Here is a 24,373-nt window from a genome sequence, read left to right as displayed (position 1 = left end):
TCATACATTTGTACAACGTCCTTCTTACCCCCCCCCCACAACAAGCATTAATTTTAGTGCTAGTTGCAAGCATAAAATACAGTTCAAAACAATTCATTTAAAATACATTATATTAATAAAAACATTTGTTTAAAATCACTACTTATGTCTTGCAGACTCAGGGTGGGGTTCCCTTTATTGAAGCAATCTATCAGAAAGTTCATGGGTGCCCTCAGTGGCACAGTGGGTTAAACACTGGTGCTGGCAGGACTGAAGACCAACAGGTCACAGGTTCGAATCCAGGGAGAGCATGGATGAGCTCCCTCTGTCAGCTCCAGCTCCCCATGCAGGGACATGAGAAGCCTTCTATAAGGATGGTAAAGCATCAAAATATTCGGGCATCCCCTGAGCAATGTCCTTGCAGATGGCCAATTTTCTCACACCAGAAGCGGCTTGCAGTTTTGCAAGTCACTCCTGACACAAGAAAAAAAGTTAATGACCTTTTATTGCCACAGTTCAAAAACATGAAAATATGAGTAGATCAATAGGTACTGCTCCAGGGGAAGGTAATGGCGCTCCATGCAGTCATGCCGGCCACATGATTTTGCCGGTGTCTACAGACAAAGCCGGCTCTTTGCCTTAGAAATGGAGATGAGTACCAACCCCCAGAGTCAGACACGACTGGACTTAATGTCAGGGGAAAACCTTTACCTATTACCACAAATACCAAATATTCTTGCCATAATAAAACCAGCAAAGGGAGTGGGAGTTTTTATTGCCTTAACATCATACCACATCCAAGTTGGTGTTCTCCAACACAGCCACAAATTCCTCAATCTTGGTTTGCTCAGTGAACACGAAGTCATCATCCACCCAAAGGTAGTATTTTGTTGTGACCTGAGAGATGGCAAGATTTCTTCCTGCAAACCAACCCTGGTGAACCAAGCAAAGAAGGAGCATTAGAACACATCGTGCCTTCCAGCATTTCTTAGATGAAAACTCAAAAACTCTTTGGTGAAACAACATCACAAGATGGCAAATGTTATTAATGAGAGAAATCACATAAAAAAAGAAAGAGACTGGAACAGTTTGCTTTGGCCTGAGCCAACAGAGAAGGGCAAGGCTTCACTCCCTCCTCTCTCTCTTGCTGAGTTAATTGAGTGTCAAATATACTGTCGAAGGCTTCCATGGCCAGAATCACTGGGTTGTTGTAGGTTTTTCGGGCTATATGGCCATGTTCTAGAAGCATTCTCTCCTGACGTTTCACCTACATCTATGGTGAGCATCCTCAGAGGTTGTGAGGTCCTCAGAGGTTGCGAGTGTCAAATACTTTGGCATTTTCAACTCACTTGATATCAGTCGAAATAAGCTGAGGACAAAGGGAGAAAGTGGGAGGAAGCATGAAAATCTGGGACGTTTTAAGAACAGCTGGAAAATTGGAAGACTAATTGGGACTGATCCTGCCAAAGGAGGACATTTGGAATGGAAGATATATAGAGCCAGTCTCAAGCCTCATTTATACCAGCAAGAAACTCCATATCTACTACTCTTAGGAACTCACAATGTATGGCTGTTTTAATAGAAGTGCTTTTGGGGGGATTTAATGCAGTTTTTAAGAATTCATGTCTTGCTCTATAGTTTCCAGGATAAACTGTTTTTGGTATGTGTATCCTATCTAGATCTGGATGGCATGGGTACTTACTTACTTTACTTAGGCGATTCCTCGTTGGACGAGTAAGATGGTCTTCCATTATGGATTTCCTTGTGGGTCCGTATGTGGCTGTGGAGCCCCATTCTTGCTCTGCATCTTCTTCCACAGTGAGGGCATTGGTTTCCAGGTGGAAGGCGGTCCCGGTCGGGGTTGGCTTGACACGCCTTCCTCCCGGCACGCCTCTCTCTTTCACCCTCTACTCGTGCCTCCCCAAATTCTGCAGCACCACTGGCCACAGCCGCCCTCCAGCCGGAGCGCTCAAGGGCCAGGGCCCCCCAGTTCTCAGTGTCCACGCCAGAGTATTTAAGGTTGGCTTTGAGCCCATCTCCAATTCTCCTTTCCTGTCCACCAACGTTCCGTTTTCCGTTCTTAAGTTCGGAGTAGAGCAACTGCCCCAGGAGACGGCGGCCAGGCATCTGGACAACGCGGCTGGCCCAGCGGAGCTGATGTTGGAGGACCATCGCTTCAATGCTGGTGGTCTTTGCTTCTTCCAGCACACCGACATTTGTCCGCCTGTCTTCCCAGGAGATTTGCAGGATTTTCCGGAGGCAGCGCCGATGGAAACGTTCCAGGAGCTGCATGTGACGTCTGTAGAAAGTCCACGTCCCACAGGCACATAGCAGGGTTGGGAGGACAACAGCTTTATAGACAAGCACCTTGGTCTCCCTACGGATGTCCCGGTCCTCAAACACTCTCTGCTTCATTCTGGAAAATGCTGCACTTGCAGAGCTCAGGCGGTGTTGTATTTCGGCGTCGATGTTGACTTTGGTGGAGAGGTGGCTGCCAAGGTAGCGGAAATGGTCCACATTTTCTAATGTGACACCATTAAGCTGTATTACTGGCATTGGAGAGGGATTGGCTGGTGACTGCTGGAACAGCACCTTGGTTTTCTCAATGTTCAGTGACAGGCCAAGCTTCTCGTATGCTTCTGCGAAGGTGTTTAGAGTGGCTTAGGTAAAGGGGGAGCAGCAGGACAGATTTGTGAGTGGCAGGCTCCATTTTTTTAAAGCATTCAGTAATATTGTCAAATACTTTCATTATTAGTGAAATTACAAGGCATTTTCTAAGTGTTAGTAAATATAGTAGCGCCTCGGTTATCTGACTTCTGCTTTTCCGACAGTCTGTATTATCCGATGCCTTTGCCGCCCTTCCTTATGAGGGTTGAATGAAAAGTAATGCCTCAACCTTCGTTACTTGGGTTTGAATGGGAATATTTTAATAAATCAAACGCAGAAATAATCCTTAGAATGTGCTCTTTATTTACCACTATTCACTTTCCCACATAATCACCAGACAATTGGATACCTTTCTACCAACAATGAACAAGTTTTCTGATCTGTCACAGAAGAAGTCGACACTCTGTTTCCACACCAGTGACTCACAGTTCTCTCATCTTGGGTACCCATCATACACAGATCTTCTGATAGTCAAGCAAAGCAATAATGTGACCCACACATTCTTGTAAAATGCCGATTATGCTTGAAATTTCTCTCTGAGTGATACGATGATCGTCCTGAATCAATCTGTCAACCTTTTGCTTGTGAAACTCGGTGGTTGTTATTACAGGACGTCCAGCTCTTTGTCATGCAAGTCAGATGTTCCCACCTCAACATCTTTAAATTTACTCGCCCAATGATGCACAGTACTCACATCAACACAATCACCATAAATAGCTTGCATTCTCTAATGAAGCTCCTTTGGGGTGACACCTTCCGCTGTCAAGAATTCAATGACTGCACGTTGCTTAAGTCACATTGACTGACCGTCTGTGCAGGGTTCCATACTTTGCACTTTAACAACTCAACCATTCAATGCTAAGGCTTCCTGCCAAAATGGAACTGTAGAGGAGAGTCTACTGAACAAGCCAGTACCTGCCACATACCAGTACTGCCATCTATTGAGGAGATACGAAGGTGGAGGGCATTACTTTTCATTCAACCCTCATAGGTGAATCTGGGGCAGAATACTACCATTATGTTTTGGGGATAATTTATTTTGCTATTGTGTTTCTGCTAAGATTAGTTTTCTTTCCAGAAGAGAAAAACAGGTCAGCACTACTCCAGAAGTTTCAACCCAAATGTAGTTGTTAAGCCCAAGCTTTCTGAAAGAAAAAGTCAACACCTATGTAAATTTTGTGGATTCAGTAATTCTAGTCTTATGCTACTCTAATTCCCATTTAAATTTAGGTCCAAGGCTTTAGAATAGGAGTTATTGGACTATAATATTAACAATTTCTCATCACAGGCAATGCTGGTTAGAGATGAATCTGAACAGACAAAGTTTTGCAGTGCTGTGATCAAGTGGATGGAGTATGGTCAACCTTCCTTGTTTAAAAACACGCTTGCCTAATATCTTGATTGAACCTGATGCAATAAATCACTTGTGAATCAGTAACCATTAACCTACTCCCCAGTCAAATCCAGTCACCTGAGGGTATTGTTTGCCATAATTGCCTCTGGAGTGTATTGGTATAAGGATTAACACAATGCTGTTTCTTCCTGTAGCACAAGAAGGAGACTGTGCTGTGTTTTAGGGAAAACACTGAACTGGTTCCATTTAAAACATCCCTCTTGCAAGTCTTATTATGTACCTTTCCCCCATCAAACAAAGCTCTAGTTAATTTTGTGAACTTGGTATGTGGTGTCCCTTAATATCTCAGGGATTGGCACAAGGCTTATATTTTCATGGCATGCCTTATGCAGTCACGTTTTCCCTAGCCAGACAATTTTGGCAAGATTTCAGAAACTGCTCACTTCACAAAAGACTAAGGCCCCTTCCATGCAGCTGAATAAAATCCCAAATTATCAGTTTAGATATTCCAGTTCAAAGTAGATATTGTGGGATGTTTTAGCCTTGATACTCTGGGTTATATGGCTGTGTGGAAGGGCCCTAGGAAATTCAGCAAACTGGTATTCACTAAAAGCAACAGCCATACACGTTGGGTACCTTTGCAAATGGCATGATGAAATGTTCGACATTGGGTTCTTCAATCTTCTCCGGATGTTCGCTGTCATCTGCCACAATGATGGTTATATCTGGATAAAATTTCCTGATGCTCTTGATCAGGATCCGCAGCTTGTGGTAACGGAAGAAAGTCTTAGTTGTGATGGTCACTAAATCACGGATATTGTTATCTGAGCCAAAATAGATAGGAAATAAAGGGTGATCATACATAATGAGAGACTTTGTCCAATTCTACTGATTTGATAAGGAACATCCTAAATGATCCTCTGTTGTCATACTTTTCAGATGCTTTTGAAATATCACAGTTTCTGAGACTGGGAATTTGATGGCACCACAACCTGTAATTGATTAATCTGGAGTAGTATCTGGAAGCAGTCAAATGAATTTTGTTGTATATAACTTTACTGCAGGTGGACAAATGTCAGTGCGCTGGAAGAAGCAATGACCACCAGCACTGAAGCAATGCTCCTACATTATTAACTCTGCTGGACTGGCCACACTGTCTGAATGCCCAATCATCGTCTCCCAAAGCAGTTACTATACTCCCAACTCAGGAACGGGAAATGTCATGTTGGTGGGCAGGAAAAGAGATTTGAAGATGGGCTTAAAGCCAACATTAAAATTGTGACATAGACATCGAGAACTGGGAAGCCCTGGCCCTTGAGCGTTCTAGCTAGAGGTCTGCTGTGACCAGCAGTGATGCAGAATTCAAAGAGCTATAAATGATGGGTGAAAGGGAGAACATTTTGAGTAGCTACTATAAATGTCCTGTATCAAGACTGCTGTCATTTCTACATTTGCTTAGATGTGATGTAAAGGTTGACATTAAGTCCAGTCGTGTCCGACTCTGGGGGATGATGCTCATCTCCATTTCTAAGCCGAAGAGCTGGCATTGTCCATAGACACCTCCAAGATCATATGGCAAGCATGACTGCATGGAGTGCTGTTACCTTCCCGCCGAAGTGGTACCTATTGATCTACTCACATTTTTCATGTTTTGGAACTGTTAGGAGAAGCTGGGGCTAGCAGTGGGAGCTCACCTCATCCCCAGATTCGAACTGCCGACCTTTCAGTCAGCAAGTTCAGCGGCTCAGTGGTATAACCCGCTGCACCACTGGGGACTCCAAGATGTGATGTAACTTGCCACAAAACCAAAGTAATTATTGTACTCAAACATATATAGAATGTCTGAAACAACATCTTTCTTTGAGAATGACATTCTCGTATTTTATTGCCTTATTCATTTACTAGTTATATTCCTCCAATGAAATAGGCTAGCCAAAGAGAGAGTCACTGGGGCATGAGGACCCATGAGTTACATGACTCAGTGAAGTCTGCTCTCACTCCAGTACTCTTAACAGTTTCACAACAATGGCTCTCTTTGTTTCAACTAATTTAATAACTTTTAGGAAAATAAAATGGGTTGTCACAGTGCTGCTGCCTGAGCGTGTGCCAAACCTCACCTGGCCCTGGATCAAACAGCTTCGGCATGTATGGCTGCCGGATAGTCACAGGAAACCGCACATGGTGATCCCCTGTTGTAAAGTTCACTGGAAAACAATGGTAAAAAGGTATAAGCTTAGTTAGTATAGTACTCATTTGGTGGCCAACATCAGCATTGGTCTTAGCATTAGACTGAGTGAGGTAGCAGCAGTTGGGAGCTGTTGTGATGTTGTAAGATACAGAGATGCATCATGGTTCTGTCTTCCAAAATCCAGAATTCTTCAGTTAGCAGACTTTAATGCGTTTTGGGCTCAGTTCAGTTCTGGTACTGAAAATAAATTCCTGGGCTCTGAATGTGTTCAGGAGCATCTTGTTCTTATGGTCAAGGTTTTTTGCATCTGTTTCTGTAGTCAAAGGACTTTGTGGGTTCAGTAAATACAAGCAGAACCGACAGATAATGAAGCCTTCCCAATCCTGATTAAGACATCACATATGTTACAGATCCAATACCTGCCTACAATTCTCTGCAATCACAGGTGATTTTGTTTTCAAAAATATATTTAAAAAATCACAAATGTATTGTCAAAGGCTTTCACGGCCAGAATTACTGGAGTGTTGTGTGGTTTCCAGGCTGTATGGTCATGTTGTAAGAATATTTTCTCCTAATGTTTCACCTGCATCTGTGGCTGGCATTCATAGAATCATAGAATCAAAGAGTTGGAAGAGACCTCATGGGCCATCCAGTCCAACCCCCTGCCAAGAAGCAGGAATATTGCATTCAAATCACCCCTGACAGATGGCCATCCAGCCTCTGCTTAAAAGCTTCCAAAGAAGGAGCCTCCACCACACTCCGGGGCAGAGAGTTCCACTGCTGAACGGCTCTCACAGTCAGGAAGTTCTTCCTAATGTTCAGATGGAATCTCCATTCAGATCCTCTGAAGATGCCATCCACAGATATAGGCGAAATGTCAGGAGAAAATGCTGCTAGAACACGGCCATACAGTCCAGATTCCATAAAGGTTTTAAAATGAGAAACACAAGGCAATCATGTTTAAAAGTACAAATATTTTACTAAGAATTAAACCAAACTCCAAGAAGTTGAGCAGTTACCTTCCCGTCCAAGAACATACCATGTTTTGTCTCTTTCCAGAATTGAAAGCAACATGGTAGCAAGTTTCTCCTTAATTTGTGAAATCAGCAATATCAGTCCTTTGAATTACATAATAATAATAATAATAATAATAATAATAATAATCTTTATTTGTATCCCACCTCCAATCTCAAAGCCCACACCGGTTCATAGAAAGAGATACATCTCTCAGAATCCTAGAGAATCCCTCTTGTAACTCTCCTAAATTGTGCTTAACCTTCTGCAGTAACCTAATTGCCAGTTGTTGTGACCACAAATGCCACAAGGAAAAGTGAATGACATCTTCCCGTAGTAATGCAAATCTCTCAGCACAAGAATAATAATACTGAATTGTGCAAATGTAGGGATTCTTTAGAAAGGGATCTCCGAGCAAGCAGATGGGAAATGTGATGCTGTGTTTGCACCACAAAAAAGTCCTCCCACAAAGACTGTAGAAATTTGTTCAAATTGCAATCTGTTGTACGTCTCTCTTACATCACTAATATCTAAACGTGGGTCAAGTGGAAAGGGGAGCTGAGGAAGAGTTTGCCCAGCAATAACAAAATCAACTCACCAAAGTCCACTACATCCAGTAAGTACTCTGTACTAGTGTATGTGACATGCTTCAAGATGTGGTTTAACAGGTCTACATGAGCAGTAGAGATGATCATTTTTTTCTTCCCTCGCCCATTCATTATGTCTTGGGGAACATCGGCAAGTGTGTCTAAAGTGCCAAAGGATGCCTCTAGGGTCACCTACAATGAATGTCAAAAACACAACAAATCTTAGTAGCAAATAAATGTTGCTTCTCTACTTAAACCAGATTAGTTTAGAGTAGGTCTGAACAATCTGTGGCCCTCTAGAGCTTCGAAAAGTTACTGCAGTTTTCACTTTCCACCAATCAATGGTTTGCTTTCCCACCTGTCTCTTCCATTCACATATACATTATAAAGCCTTCTCCTTTTATTTACCAAATATTCCAATAAATTCCTTAAACGTTTCCTACCCATTTGAGGTAACATTTACCACCCTTTCTTTGGCTATCGGTTTAGACCATATATGGGCAAATTTTGGCCCTCCAGGTATTTTGGACTTCAACTTCCACAAGTCCAAAACACCTGGAGGGCTGAAGTTTGCCCATGCCTGGTTTAGACTAATCACAAGACAAACAGATAAGGACTGAGCAATGGGCCAGTAGCCAGGAGATGAATTTTGTAAAGTGGTTCATATCCTCTTTAGGTATTTTGCAGCATCAATTTTTAATCTTAAGGACAGAGCAGTAGCACTTGTTTCTTAACATTGCCTATCATGTTCAATGTATGTAATGCTCTTAGAAATACACTGCACCACAATCCAACTTCATTCTGAGGGACATCTGCTGTTAAGTCTGATGAAGTCTATCTGTTAAGTCTGATTCTAGTTGGAAGTGAGACATATAAATATTTAAATTATATGCAATAACTAAAACTTTAGATAGTTATTTTCTTCTAGACTTCTCAAGAGAAACTAACTCAACGACATCACCTCTTTCCTCTGCCGTACAATATCTAGAAATCCTACTTGAAAAATTTATAATATACATTACCTTCTGTTTCTCGGTATTTTCTCCATGGAAACTAAGCCCTTGAAGAAGAAAAGCAAAGAGAAACTTTTAAGGCTGGAAAATAAGAAATAAACAGCAAGGCGCAATCTCATGTTCTATTTTCAAATGTTCATACTGTATTGCAGAGGAAGAATATGGACAGGGCAAATGTTGCCAAGGGCTGTGATATTGGTGCCTGCTTCCTGGTTTGCATCCCCATCATCCTGCGGCATATCTTAGAAGTCGGGGGAGAAATCAGCCCTTTTGTGCTCATCAATCATTAGGCTGCTGGGATTTTTTTTTCTTTATCCTGGAACAAGTTGGGGTAATCCCCATCCACTTTTATTCCATCCAATGCTGAAAAGGATAGAGAGGCAATGGTCCCTATCTAGGCATGTTGCTACAAGGAATATTCAGCAATCAACATATATTTGCTGGTTGGATTTGCTGATAATTGCAAACAGTATTTTTCAACAGTTTTCCTAAGCTGAAACCTTAAGGAAAATATTCTCACTCCTCCATACCTAAAACTCTCTATTCCAGTGTTTCTCAACCTTCCTAATGCTGTGACCCCTGAATACAGTTCCTCTTGTTGTGGTGACTCTTAACCATAAAATTATTTTTGTTACGACTTCTTAACTGTAATTTTGCTACTGTTATGAATCGTAATGTAAATATCTGATATGTATTTTCATTCATTGGAACAAATTTGGCACAAATACCCAATACACCCAAATTTGAATACTTGGGGGGGGGGGAGTTGGAGGGGGATTGATTTTGTCATTTGGAAGTTGGATTTGCTGGGATTTATAGTTCACCTACAATCAAAGAGCATTCTGAACTCCACCAGCGATGGAAGTGAACCAAACTTGGCACACAGAACTCTCATGAATAACAAAAAATACTGGAAGGATTTGGTAAGCACTGAGCTTGTGTTTTGGTAGTATTTCATGCTATTATTTCAATATAGATCCAAAAATAAAGCTTGCTGTTGGAAACAGATTCTGAATCCAGGTGCTTAATGAAAGAAGCAAGGATTCCAAACAACTATAGAGGAGCATGAAAATTTGAAAGGAATAACTAGTAAAGTATATAAGTTCACCTACATCTAGAGAGCACTGTGGACTCAAAGAATGATAGATCTGGATCAAATTTAGCATGAATATTCAATATGCCCAAATGTGAACACTGGTGGAGTTTGGGGGAAATAGACCTTGACATTTGGGAGTTATAGTTGCAGGAATTTATGGTTCACTTACAATGAAAGAGAATTTTGGACCCCACCAATGATAGAATTGGGCCAAACTTCCCACACAGAACCCCGATGCCTTGAAGGGACTTGCTGGTGTTCACTTCCCTCCCGTCTTGCATGCTTTCCCTTGCCCCACACATGTATATCACGTTGCCATGCAGCAAGCACACCCGCTCTCCCTTTTCCACTTGGAGGCCAGCCAATCACAACAGAGGGGGGCTTTTGGTTAGAGGATTTGTGTCTGTTTCCAAAAAAGGAGAGAGATCTTTAGCCTTCTCAGCCAAAGGAGTTCCTAAGACCATTAGAAATATATGTTTCTGGTGGTCTTTGGCGACCCCTCTGAAACACCTTCACGATCCCCTCACAGCTTAAGAATCACTGTTCTACTCTGTGCTTCATTTTTCCTCTTCCCTTTCTTCCTTTTCCATTTGGTTTAATCAACTGAGAAGAGGAGAGGTGGCTAGTAGGCCTGTTTGATCAAGAAAAAATTTGTTTCTAAAATCGATTTGTAATTGGGGTGTTTTTTTGTTTCGATATTTAAAATATTTACAAAACTTTCCAAAAAAATGTTTTGTTATTTACGAAATTTCGTAAATATTTACAAAACATTTTGTAAGTGTGAATGTTGCAGTAATGGTCACCTTGATTAGCATTGAATGGCTTTCATTTCTCCCACCCTGGACATTCCATAGATAAACTCCATTTGCCTAGTTTCCAACAGACCTCTGAGGATGCCTGCCATAGATGTGGGCAAAATGTCAGGAGAGAATGCTTCTGGAACATGGTCATACACTCATACAGCCCTGAAAACTCACAGCAAAAGAGCCTGGATGGATGCAGCCTTCAATTTGTGGCAATCAGATGGTATTGGTCTCATCTCAGGCGGGCCACGGAGGCCGAGCCGGCGCTGCAGGAATCCCCTCCCCGGCTCCTGCGCTCCGGCTCCGGCTCCTGCGCCCTCCTCCTCCTCCTCCTCCTGGCACTTCCTGGCTGCAACACAGCTGGGAGGAGGAGGAGGAGGAGGAGGGCGCAGGAGCCGGAGCCGATTGGATGGCGCGCGGAGGCCGGTTGTAAGGGTGAGCACGCGCGCGCCATCCAATCGGCTCCGTCTCCTGCGCTCTCCTCCTCCTCCTCCTCCTCCTCCCAGCTGTGTTGCAGCCAGGAAGTGCCAGGAGGAGGAGGAGGAGGAGGGCGCAGGAGCCGGAGCCGATTGGATGGCGCGCGCGCGCGCTCACCCTTACAACCGGCCTCCGCGCGCCATCCAATCGGCTCCGGCTCCTGCGCCCTCCTCCTCCTCCTCCTCCTGGCACTTCCTGGCTGCAACACAGCTGGGAGGAGGAGGAGGAGGAGGAGGAGGAGGGCGCAGGAGCCGGAGCCGATTGGATGGCGTGCGGAGGCCGGTTGTAAGGGTGAGCGCGCGCGGGCCGGGCGCGCTCGCGCCGCCCCTTCGCCCCGCCCGCCCCATTTACTGCTGGGGTGCTTGGGAGCGCCAGATTGGCTCCCAGGCACCAGCAGCACTCAGCAGCCTCCATCCCATTAACGACACGAGCTGAAGCTCGTAAAATATATGGGGCTGCTGTTTCGATATTTTTAAACCCTTCCGGGTTTAAAAATGTGTTTTGAAATCGCGTCGGATGTGGTAAAAATAACGAATTAATAACGAAATAACGAATTAACGAACGAAACCGCACAGGCCTAGTGGCTAGAATGGCATGTGGGCAGAAGCAGAAAAAAGTTACATTTATTGTACAGAAACATATCTGGTAAGCCACTTTGACTGCCAGGTTGAACAGGGAGCATATAACTAAAGCAAAATAAAATAATGTATCCATTGCATTTGACCTGATTTCCCTACAGAGATAAATGAATTTTGACATAATTGCCTATTAACAAACCACAACAATTTCCCATCAAAGATGGGTTTGTTTCAACTTGCATAATGGGTACCAAGAAGGTTCTGAATTGGAATAGATGTAGGATTTAGAAGGGAAAGCTTTACTTTCCCATCTATGCTGTGCTATTAAGCTTTTTTTGTTTTGTTTTTTTTTTTGTCGTGTCAGGAGCGACTTGAGAAACTGCAAGTTGCTTCTGGTGTGAGAGAATTGGCCGCCTGCAAGGACATTGGCCAAGGGACACCCGGATGTTTTGATGTTTTTACCATCCTTGTGGGGGGCTTCTCTCATGTCCCCACATGGGGAGCTGGAGCTGATAGAGGGAGCTCATCCACGCTCTCCCCAGATTCGAACCTGCAACCTGTTGGTCTTCAGCTCATTTGATGGCCCACTCAGTTTCTTTATAATTGCCTCAATCTAACTACCAGTACATAAAAGATAGTGAACAAAAAGGGGTATAACAGTGTGCATTACTCCAAGCTTCCTAGAGCAGTGGTTCTCAACCTGGGGTCCCCAGATGTTTTTGGCCTACAAGTCCCAGAAATCCCAGCCAGTTTACCAGCTGTTAGGATTTCTGGGAGTTGAAGGCCAAAAACATCTGGGGACCCCAGGTTGAGAACCACTGTCCTAGAGGAAAGGCAGGATAAACACAAAATTAATGAAATTATGGTTGCGTATCTAGGAAAAGAGACATTGTGGAGTCAGAACCTGCAAGCCAACTCAATTCTAAAAAGTAGAGATTTTCTAGCACTTGGGTCAGACTCAGAATGATGTCCTCTGTCTCTGAAAACCTTCCCATTATGAGAGAAATGTATTCCACGCTATTATTTCTGTATAGATCAAAAAATAAGGCTTGGTGTTGGAAACAGACTCTGAATCCAGGTGCTTAATGAAAGAAGCAAGGATTCCAAACAACTATAGAGGAGCATGAAAATTTGAAAGGAATAACTAGAAAGGATATAAGTTAATAATTGAAATAAAGGAAGGAAAAACGAAAAACAATATCCTCAAGGAGGTCTGGGAAGAAGATTTAGGGATAAAAATAAATGAAACCGAGTGGCAACAATTATGGAGACGTCTAAAAAATTATCAATACAGGTTAAAGAAAATTACTATAAGTTAATATGGAAATGGTACCTAACACCAGTAAGAATACCAAATATAAATAAAAACTTGCTGGAGAGGATGCTAAGAATCAGGAAGATATATACATATGTGGTGGCAATGTAAATATGTAAATAATTTTTTGGGGGAAAGTATTTAGAGAAATAGAGGATATAACGAACATTAAAATAAAAAAGAAGTCCTAGTATAGCTTTATTATCATTATATAATAATAAACAATTGAAAAAAGAGGATAAAGACGTGATAACAAACTTATTAACAACAGCAAAACTGCTTATAGCAAGGAATTGGAAAAGAGAAATATACAAATAGAGAAGTGGTACAAGGAAGTATGGAAATTGGCAATAAATGATAAGCTGGCATGTATATTAAAAGTTAAAAGAGGTATATGGAAACAAAGTGATTTTGATGATGTATGGAGAAAATTTATTGAAAAAGGATTTAAAAAGAAAGAAGGAAAGTTACCTCCACAAGAAGAACTGAAATTTTGTACAGATATGTAAAAGCTGTGGCTTGGGGGGGAGTGAGGGAGCACAGTGATGACGGATAGATAATATGTATAAGCAGAAAAATAACACTAGATGCCAAAAGTTGAAGTATTCTAGAGTGTATAGAATAATATGTATCTGCTGTAAAATAAACAATGTATAACAAATGTATTGAACTATGATAAATTAATAAAAAATATTATAAAAAAAGAAAAAGAAGAGTGACCATTTTTCTATGAGTTTAAAAGTAAATCAATAATCAAGAGTGAAATTCATGTAGATTTATGATTCAAGCCACCTGAATATAATATTTCATGTTCTGTTTGAACAGCTTGTACTCTTTCCGCTTTCTTTACTTTGCCGAGGAAAAACTAAATCTCACCTCCAACAGCAAATTTCAAATGAATTGTGTGTCTTCTAGGGCTGGGCGGTTTCGTTCGTTAATTTCGTAATTCGTTAATAATTCGTTATTTTTTGGGTAAACAAAGCGATAACAAACCATCCAGGAGCAACTAAAAAACGAAACGAATTTTTAAAGCTATTTCGTAATTGTTTTGTTATTGTTTCGTTATTATTTCCGTATGTGTCTGGTGCAAGTTTGATAGTTGTTTCCCTCCCCTCTCCCTGGTTGCAAGCGGTCGGCATTTACCCCACTTCCGGGTCCCTGGCCTCTGCTTAAGTGGATCAAATTCTCCTCTCCTCCTGTCGTCACCTCACCTCGTTCCTCACTCTGGCCTGCGTGTGCATTGGGCAAAGAGACACAGCAGTGCAGCACTCAGAGACCTGCCTGTTGCCTGCCTAACCTCTTTCCTTCTCCAGGTTAAAACTATTATATTAATTATATTTATTATTATTATTATTATTAAGAATGGATGGCCATCTTTCAGTAGTGCTTTGACTGTCCCTTACATTCACGAAGGCAGAAAGTGGTTTGTTATTATTATTATTATTATTGAGAAGAAGCATTGTCAAACCAGAATAGAGATCTCACCCACCCTCCTCTCTCTCTCCTTCCCCCCCTTTCCTTCTCCAGGTTAAAACTATTATATTAATTATATTTATTATTATTAGTATTATTATTATTAAGAATGGATGGCCATCTTTCAGTACTGCTTTCACTGTCCCTTACATTCACGAAGGCAGAAAGTGGTTTGTTTCACCCCTCCTCTCTCTCTCTTTCCCCCCTCTTTCCTTCTCCGAGGTTAAAACTATTATTTAAAACTATTATTTTCACGTCGCGCAACTGTGTCCGCCATTTTAACGAATTGATTCGTTAATATTAACAAAATTTCGTAAATACCGAACTTTTTTAAGGGAAAATTTTGTAATTATTTTAAATATCGAAACAAAAAAAACCCCCAAATACAAATCGATTTTAGAAACAAATTTTTCCGTTGTTACCCAGGCCTAGTGTCTTCCTTTCCTCTTTCTTTGCTCAGTGTTTACAACCATACATAGATATGGGAACTATGATGGTATGGAAAATTCTGACTTTGATAGAACCAAACATACCATCGTCCAAAAGTGCAAAAGTTTAAGTTACAGAATTGCTTTTAATTATTCAGAGTTTTTGTTGGGAAGGATGCTAATTTACTACAATGCAGTTTATCGGATTGTCAACCCCTGAGATTTCATATCATACATTTAGAGAAGGTAAGGATAATTAGTATAGGAAGAATAGAAGCCCCTAACAACTGTCTGCCTATATTTTCATTGATGAACAACAGGTGGTGAAATAATTTTTTAGAGTCAATCTGCTAGTTAGTTGTCATAACGCACACTGAATTTATAGAGGAAACATAAGAAGGTGATATGCCATGTGACTTTCTCACTGCATCAGGTGGAAATGGAAATATTCTCCTAATGATAGAGTTGTGTTATTTTATTAGGTAAAGGTAAAGGTTTTCCCCTGACATTAAGACAAGTTGTGTCCAACTCTGGGGCGTGGTGCTCATCTCCATTTCTAAGCCAAAGAGCCAACGTTCTCCCTAGACACCTCCAAGGTCATGTGGCCAGCATGGCTGCATGGAGCGTCATTACCTTCCTGCCGGAGTGGTACCTATTGATTTACTCACATTTGTATGTTTTCAAACTGCTAGGTTGGCGGAACCTGCACTAACAGAGGGAGCTCACGCCGCTTCCCGGGTTTGAACCTGTGACCAAGTTCAGCAGCTCAGTGTTTTAACCTATTTATTATTTATTTAAAACATTTATATTCCGCCCTTCTCACCGCGAAGGTGACTCAAGGTGGAGCACAACATATAAACGGCAAACATTCAATGCTGGGACATAAATAAACTATACACATACATAAACATTAAAATCCGTTATCTCAGTGTTAAAATTCACTGTTTAAAACCATATACTCAACTAGTCTGTTTGGCTTCTATACGTGGAAATGGAAGAAGACACAATTTAACTTGGTCAACTCTAGCAATCAAGTGAAAACGTCTGTCTCACAGGGTCAGATAATGCCATTGGTTAGCAGGTTCCCCTCGTTGTGTAATTTGTCTGATAGCTATTTGATTATTGGTGACATACCTGGGATGACAATGGTGTGCAAAGGCATCACTTCAGCTCCTTGAATGGGGTAGCTTAAGGGGACGTTTGGCTGAGCAACAAGGACATCTTTTTTCTGATAAGAATATCTAAGCCAAAGCAACAACAAGAAAAACATGATAGCAGGGAGATAAATATGAAAAACCTTTCAAAAGCCAAATCAAAAGATGACGAAATGAGATAAAGTCAGAGGTGGAGAAAAGGGTGGTATGTGTGACTGCAAACACGTATATATACACACACACCCTACTAAATAAATACCTTTGGAACTATACCCTTTTCAAGGAATCCTAAATCACACACAATGGGTAATTAAACTTCAATTTCTTTCATCAGTGAACAATGTAACGGCAAATCAATCACAAGTTTCAACGAAGTCATGCAAAGCGTGAGCCAACTTTTTTTGCTCCACAGAATTCTCTTCAAGAATAATGTTTGGAAAGAGAAGAGGAAAAGAAAGAAACAATATTGCTACAAGTGCAAGCATCCAGTAATTCCTTTGTAGGCTAGGTTGCACCAATGCAAATTACAAGGGTTGAATGAAAAGTAATGCCTCCACCTTTGTAACTCCTTAACAGATGGCAGTACTGGTATGCAGCAGGTACTGGCTTGTTCAGTAGACTCTCCTCTACAGCTCCATTTTGGCAGGAAGCCTTAGAATGTAATGGTTGTGTTGTTAAAGTGCAAAGTATGGAACCCTGCACAGACGGTTGGTCAATGCAACTTAAGCAATGTGCAGTCATTGAATTCTTGACAGCAGAAGGTGTCACCCAAAGGAGGTTCATCAAAGATTGCAAGCTGTTTATGGTGATTGTATTGATGTGAGTACTGTGCGTTGTTGGGTAAGTTTAAAGATGTTGAGGTGGGAACAAAAAAGAGTTGGACGTCCTGTGACAGCAACCACTGAGTTTCACAAGGTTGACAGATTGATTCAGTATGATTGTTGTATCACTCAGAGAGAAATTTAATGCATAATTGGCATTTCACAAGAACGTGTGGGTCATGTTATTGCTTTGCTTGGCTATTGGAAGATCTGTGCACAATGGGTACCCAGGATGAAAGAACTGTGAGACGCTGGTTGCGGTAATAAAGTGTTGACTTCTTCCGTGACTGCTTCAGAAAACGTGTTCATTGTTGGGAGAAATGTATCCAATTGTCTGGTGATTATGTGGAAAAGTGAATAGTGGTAGTTAAAGAGCACATTCTAAGGATTATTTCTGCGTTTGATTTATTAAAATATTCCCATCCAAACCCAAGTAACGAAGGTGGAAGCATTACTTTTCATTCAACCCTTGTATCTCTTAATTCAAATCTATTAAATCCTAAAAAGAATCTGTAGGGAGCATAAGAAAATCAAGAATCCTCATATTAATCAAGCAGGAACACATTAGTTCGGTTTAGGGTCAACAGAAGCCAGGGTCAGCATTCAGAAGGCATGTTTTCCTTTTGAACAAAGAGTGAATCTATAATATACAGCTGTAGCAGTTTGATAAACAGCTCAAGTATGCCATGCACCTTCCACACTACAGAATTCAGCTGAGTTAATTTTTAGTCCTTCTCTGCTCTACTCTCTCAGGTCACCTTGGGAATTGTAGTCCACAAATTTCCAGCAGAGACTATTACAATAGAGTCTCGCTTATCCAATATAAATGGGCCGGCAGAACATTGGATAAGTAAAAATGTTGGACAATAAAGAGGGATTAAGGAAAAGCCTATTAAACTTCAAATTACATTATGATTTTACATTTTAAGCATCACAACATCATGTTTTACAACAAATCGACAGAAAAAGCACTTCAATACACAGAAACATCATGTAGTAATTACTAAATTTAACAGCAAAAAAATCACAATGTATTGAAACAGCTGTGGATCCAGGCGGGAGGCAGACTGTGTTAGATAATACAGAACGTTGAGTGAAGGTTGGATAAGCGAGACTCTACTGTGTGTAACTCACCAAACGACAAACCCCATGATTCTTTTGAATGGAGTGTGACAGTGAAAATAGTATGAGGCTATTGTAATTGCGCTGTATAGCAGATACCATCAAATGTTCCTTAAATGGCTAGTTAGGAAACTGCTTAAAATAATCCAGTTTCTTCTGAATGACCCATACGATCCAATTCTAGGAAATATGTCTCTGTTCACTCGGGTGGTTTAAAGGTACCTTCTCTGATCATTCTTGAATTCTTTCTCACGTCTTTTTGTGACCGAAGCAAGTTTGTCCTTGTCAATATAACTATCCAATTGATAGACCTGCAGTTTGTCCTTTTTGATACATTCACAGTAATTCTTTGGACCTAGCCTAATGAGAAAGTGAGAGAAGCAAAAATTGTATACAATCAATAAAAGATATAATAATAATAATAATAATAATAATAATAATAATAATAATAATAATGGAGCCCCTGATGGCGCAGTGTGTTAAACCATTGAGCTGTTGAACTTGCAGACCAAAAAGTCGCTAGTTCGAATTTGGGGAGTGGGGTGAGCTCCTGCTGTTAGCACCAGTTTTTGCAACCTAGCAGTTCGAAAACATGCAAATGTGAGATCAATAGGTAACGGTGAAGGTAACGGCGCTCCATGCAGTCATGTTGGCCACATGATCTTGGAGGTGTCTATTAACAACACCGGCTCTTTAGCTTAGAAATGGAGATGAGCACCAATCCCCAGAGTCGCACATGACTAGACTTAATGTCAGGGAAAAACCTTTACCTTTACTACTACTACTACTACTACTACTAATAATAATAATAATAACATACTTTATTTATATTTCACTCTATTTCCCCAAGAGGACTCAAAGCAGATTACAGAACACATTTATGGCAAACATTCAATGCCATTATACAATTAACAACAAAGACAGACAATATGTAGACAGAGGCAAGGCTTCCCTCTTTTTCAATTCCAGCATCCGGAGGCTGTGCTCGAACTGGCCATGAGGAGGTGCTGTTGTTCCATTTTTCAGGCCAAGGACCCTATTGTCCATGGGCGCCTTCATGATCAAATTGCTGGCATGTTTTTTCAGGGGCGCCTTTTACCTCCTCGCCAAAGGGGTACCTATTTATCTACTCACATTGCTGTTTTCGAACTGCTAGGTAAGCAAAACCTAGGGCTGATAGTGGGAGTTCAACCCAACCCACGGCTTGAACTGCCAACCTTCTGGTCAACAAGATTTTCTATATCAGGCAGTTTAATCCACTGTACTAGCTGCAGCCCCTCTATCTAAAGATTTGCCTGGGAAAAGATTTTTGACTCTCAAACCTTTTCTTATGAACATCTTGATATACACTCACAAAATATACACACACAAAATTCAGGTGTTCCCAATCCAGTTGTATTCAGGATTCAAAATAACTACAGTTGGTTCCTGAGGCAAAGGACAAGATGCTACTTGTTTCTATACTATGGGCAAAAGCTAACCAGACTGGAAGTTAAATTTCATCAATGCCTGTCCTGACTCAGAAACTCAGGGCCGGCAAAACGAATTATGAGAAAGGTCATCTTCTTGTCTAACAATAAAATAATCAGTGTGGTCTTTAAAAAAACCTGTTGTTATATATAAATCTATCTTCATAGATTTAATGTTGGCCCTGTTATTCAAATATAGCCATAACAGAGGCAATATTCCTGAAAAGTACCAGATCCTGTCCTGTATTGGATGTTAAACAAGGTCAGTTATAGTTGGTACTTGGATGAGAGATTGTCAAGGCATGTCAGAGACAGTAGGCTAGAGGGCTAGAGGAGTGTGCTGCTGTGGCTGCTATAGAAGAAGCCAGAATATCCCCAGCAAGCTCTCCTGCTCCCGGTTTTGGAACTCCTCGTGAGTAAGACTGCAACCCCAGGCCATTTCCAGCTGCTGTGGTTGGATGTTTCCGTAGCTTGCCAGCGCCCAATCATCGGTGCTGGCTGCTTCAGAGATCTTCCTTCATTGCCACAGCTGATAGCTGCTGGAGGCCTTGCTTGGAGGCATCCCACTCTCCACTGTTGTGTGGTTGCCATTCACGGCTACTGCTTTCCCTCTCCACTTCGGCACCCTCCTGATTGCTCCGATGCCCTCCTTCCTTGTTGTCCTTGACCAGGACATCGCTGCTCCTGAGCATTTTGGTGCCTCTGCCACTCCATCACCACCAATTGCGGCCAGGAAGTTACAGCTGGGAACGCTGCCACTGACTGTTGTGGATGTTGCTGAAGACCACCATTGTTGTTACCACTGGTGTTGCTGCTGGTTGCTTCGGAGACTAGCCAACATTTTTCCTCCGGGGCGTCATTTTACCATTTCTGCTGGCGACAGTCAGTGCCTGCCGCTGGTGTCCTCACTCCAGAGGACTTTCCATCGTGGCTGGTTTGGGGGCCTTGATCTTTTTAAACTTTGGGGGTAGTTTAAAACAATTACATATGATATATAATTACATGTAATATTACATATAATATTGCATATAATATGTAATCTTCACTACCTATAAGACCTAGGGGTGGGGAGGCTGCAGGCTGGGAACCGTTGTGTTATCATTGCTTTTGGCATTTGCACTGTTAGACCTGATCAATTGACTGGCACTTTAATTGGTGAGCTGACCCACTGACTGTAATTTATTGCATAATCTGCCTGCACTTTAGAATGTCTTGCATTAATATCTACCTGCATTTTATTGGCTCTAATGATCTTGAAGTTTGTTCCCATGCTGCTATCTAGACCTCTGCACTTGGCACTTGTGTTTGCTCTTTGTGGAGTTGGAGGGAGCTGGCAGGGGTGGTAGAGGGGTTTAGTGGTTGAAGGACAGGGAAAGAAAATGAGTGAGGGAAAGGAGCCAATTTTTAATGAGCTATTAAGCCAAACAACTATTATTGAGCCATGGGTTGAGTGTGAGGAGGTTGTGTGTGGGGGGGGGGGGGTGGAGTTCCAGTGGTTGGGGGCCCCCATAGGGGGGGATAAGGGAAAGTGAGACTATCAATTCGATCTAGGGAACAAGAGAGAGTACTTGTAGTTCCAAAATGGTCTCCTGACATGGTAAAACTGAGTATCCAGGATGGCAGTCCTTCTGGATTAAGGGTGGTGCTGTTGAATGCCAGGATTTAATTCTGGATGAACATGCAAATCTGGCGTGCATAATGGAGACTAGGCTGGATGAGGCTGGAGGAGTCAATCTTATCCAGTTTTGCCCACCAGGCTTCTCCGTGCAGCACCAGCTGAGATCTGGAGGGCGGGGAGACGGGGCTGCAGTGGTCTATAGGGATTCCATCTCCCTGACCAGGTGCCCCATCCCACAGTCAGCCACTTTTGAATGTGCCATCCTGAGGGTTGGTGATCGGGACAGAATAGGGATTCTGCTAGTGCACCGACCACCCCGCTGCACTATAGTCTCCTTGCCTGAGCTAGCTGGGGTGATCTCAAGCCTGGCTTTGGAGTCCCAACAGCTCATAGTGTTGGGGGGCTTCAATGTCCATGTGGAGGCCACTCTAACAGGAGTGGCTCAAGGCTTCATGGCTACCATAGTAATTATGTTGCTGTCCCTACTAGTATCTGGTCCTACCCACAGAGCTGGGCACACACTAGACTTGGTTTTCTGCCAGGGATGGGAGGAGGGTGGCGGTGTGGAGGAGCTGACCATTGCTCAATGCCATGGACCAACCATCACCTGATCAGGTTTAGGCTTACTGTGCACCCCAACCTCTGCAGGGATGAAGGACCAATTAAAATAGTCCACCCCAGGAAGCTTATGGATCTGGATGGATTCCTGATGGCTCTTGGGGAATGTCCTGCCACCTCAGTAGGTGATCTTGTTGATGCTCTGGTCTCTATCTGGAATAGGGAGCTGATTAGGGAAGTAGACTCAATCACTCTGAAGTGTCCCCTCTTGAATAGCAGAGCTAAACCATCTCCTTGGTTGAACAAGGAGCGGGAGCGATTAAGCAAATGAAAAGGGGTCTAGAGGGCACGTGGCATACCAAGTGCAACAAGTCAGATCAAATACAGCTGTGTCTCTATCTAAGGGCATATGCTATGGCAATAGATGCTGTAAGTAAAACTTTCTTTACAGCTAATATTGCGTTCACAAGGAACCTTCTGGCAGAGCTGTTTCAAGTAGTCAGAAGATGGTTACTTGACAACTCAGCAGTTCACTGTGAAGCATTCGCTCGATGCTTTGTGGACAAAGTCGCTCTGATTTGCTCCGATTTAGACACCATATTAACAGCAGTCTCTGAGGATGTAAGACAAGCACCTGCTTGTCCAGTTTTGATGGATCCATTTCAATTGGTGCAGCTCGAGGATGTGGACTAGATACTTGGAGAGGCGAGAGCAACTACATGCATCCTGGACCCCTGCCCATCCCAGTGCCCGTGAGTGGCACGTTCTGAGGTCAAACAAGCCAGTAGGTAACAGTATAACTAATTGTAAGACAGAATCCAAAGTACTTCAGTCTAGTTCCAGCCAATGGTTCACAACTCCAGTCACACGAGTTCACAGTAACACCATCCAGCCCGATGTTGCCTCCTGCACAAGACTGTGAACTCAAGAGTATTTTATACTAAAGTCATGGGTGTCACTTGTGGATAGCCTGCCTCTCAGCTAATCTGGTAGACCCGTGTAATTAAGCTTGCTCTCAGCGAAATTGCATATGAGAGGGAGCAGTTAACCCTTCAGCAGCCAGCCCTGAAGTGTTGGCTTCTGCTTCCTCCTCTGTTAGGACATGGAGGCTACGTGGTTTATAGTGTTTTATTAGGTGTACGGCTTGCTTGCATAGGGGTCCTCAAACTTTTTAAACAGAGGGCCAGATCACAGTCCCTCAAACTGTTGGAGGGCTGGATTATAATTTGGACAAAAATATGAATGAATTCCTATGCACAGTGCACATATCTTATATGTAGTGCAAAAAAAACCCCACTTAAAAACAATGCAATAATTAAAGTGAACAACAATTTTAACAAATATAAACTTATTAGTATTTCAATGAAAAATGTGGGCCTGTTTTGGCTGATGAGATCGGATTTTTGTTGTTGTGTGCTTTCAAGTCGTTTCAGACTTAGGTTGGCCCCGAGTGAGGGCCAGGTAAATTACCATGGAGGGTCGTATCTGGCCCCCGGGCCTTAGTTTGGGGAGCCCTGGCTTGAACCAATATTTTAATCAAAAGACTTAATTTGGGCGTATGAGGCTATTTTTACCTTATTCCAGTTTCCCAATTTCAGTGCTCTATTGAGTAAAGTTACAGAACATACCAAATGTCATTATACAGGAACATGGATTTGTATTTCTCTTCTGGCAAAAGCTTAAAGAGAGGTGAGGCTTCTGGAAATTCCCATTCTGGTATGGTTTGCCCGGCTCCCTCCTTGTAGAAGAAAAGGTAAATCAGAATAGACAGACACATCACTGGTCCATAAAAACACTTGTATCTGTTGGAAAGCAGAAAAAAGAATCAGTCTCCAAGCCAACTCTGTACTGTTTCTTCAACTCAAAGATTATCTAAATCAATACAAATAATGTGAGTCTTTTGCACTGACCCAGAGTGTTTCCATATTGTGTGCCAGTACAACATTATCCCAGATTACTGAATGTCAGAACAGGGTCAAGCTTCATATTTGGAATCCAACTCTGAGATTATTATGGATCAACAGAAAAATGCTGATTTTTTGAGCACTGATGACCTCATCATACGGGCAAAGTTGCCCGTATGATGACACTTTCACCTCAGTTCAGAGACTGAGCCTGCTGGATTCAATCAGACAGCATATATCTACTTTTGGTGGGTCTCCTGTCCCTGAACTGAGGTGAAAGTGTTGTAAAAGGGAGTAGTGAGGCTTCCCCCCATGAGTCTGGTAAAGAGTGAGGCAGGCAATGAAGGGCACAGGGTTACGGGTTCCCCACACTACCCATCGAATTCGTCATGATGCTTGGTGAATCCTCCAGCTATTGCGTACTATGTGAACCTCAATGTGATGAGGTTCTGAGACAATGTGGTGTAGATGTTTTAGGGCTGGACTATGACTCTGGAGATCAGGGTTTGAATCCCTCTCTTGGACATGGAAACACACTGATTTTGTATTGAAGTATTGAAGTAATACGTAGCGTGTTCTTCAGGAACCTCTTCACACTGCCCAGTTTTTGGTGGCGACAATGGGAGTTTTCTACTTCAGTCATGGAGCCCGATGGTTCCCAGCATACCCCAAGAAAGTACTTTTGGGGTAACTCCATGGCTGAACTGCTGCAAAACCCCTGACATCGCTGAAAAATTGCTGGTGGCAGTCAATGA

The 24,373-nt window shown here is 42.2% G+C and overlaps 1 protein-coding gene across 1 annotated transcript in view; it reads right to left on the bottom strand.

Annotated features, from left to right (window-relative positions):
* Positions 1 to 24,009, bottom strand: part of B4GALNT2 (beta-1,4-N-acetyl-galactosaminyltransferase 2 (SID blood group)) — a 29,929-nt gene extending 5,920 nt beyond the window's left edge. The window contains exons 1-9 of the mRNA XM_060783298.2: positions 23,978 to 24,009; positions 23,343 to 23,516; positions 18,292 to 18,429; positions 16,107 to 16,213; positions 8,812 to 8,849; positions 7,801 to 7,981; positions 6,118 to 6,204; positions 4,637 to 4,824; positions 772 to 912 (exon numbers count right to left, since the gene is read on the bottom strand). Coding sequence (XP_060639281.2) covers positions 772 to 912; positions 4,637 to 4,824; positions 6,118 to 6,204; positions 7,801 to 7,981; positions 8,812 to 8,849; positions 16,107 to 16,213; positions 18,292 to 18,429; positions 23,343 to 23,516; positions 23,978 to 24,009 — 1,086 coding nt within the window. The remainder of the gene's footprint in view (positions 1 to 771; positions 913 to 4,636; positions 4,825 to 6,117; positions 6,205 to 7,800; positions 7,982 to 8,811; positions 8,850 to 16,106; positions 16,214 to 18,291; positions 18,430 to 23,342; positions 23,517 to 23,977) is intronic.
* Positions 24,010 to 24,373: the final 364 nt, after the last annotated feature.

The sequence above is a fragment of the Anolis sagrei genome, chromosome 6 (genome assembly GCF_037176765.1).
Source record: "Anolis sagrei isolate rAnoSag1 chromosome 6, rAnoSag1.mat, whole genome shotgun sequence".
Lineage (NCBI taxonomy): Eukaryota > Metazoa > Chordata > Lepidosauria > Squamata > Dactyloidae > Anolis > Anolis sagrei.
This window is presented reverse-complemented; position numbering and strand designations above follow the sequence as displayed.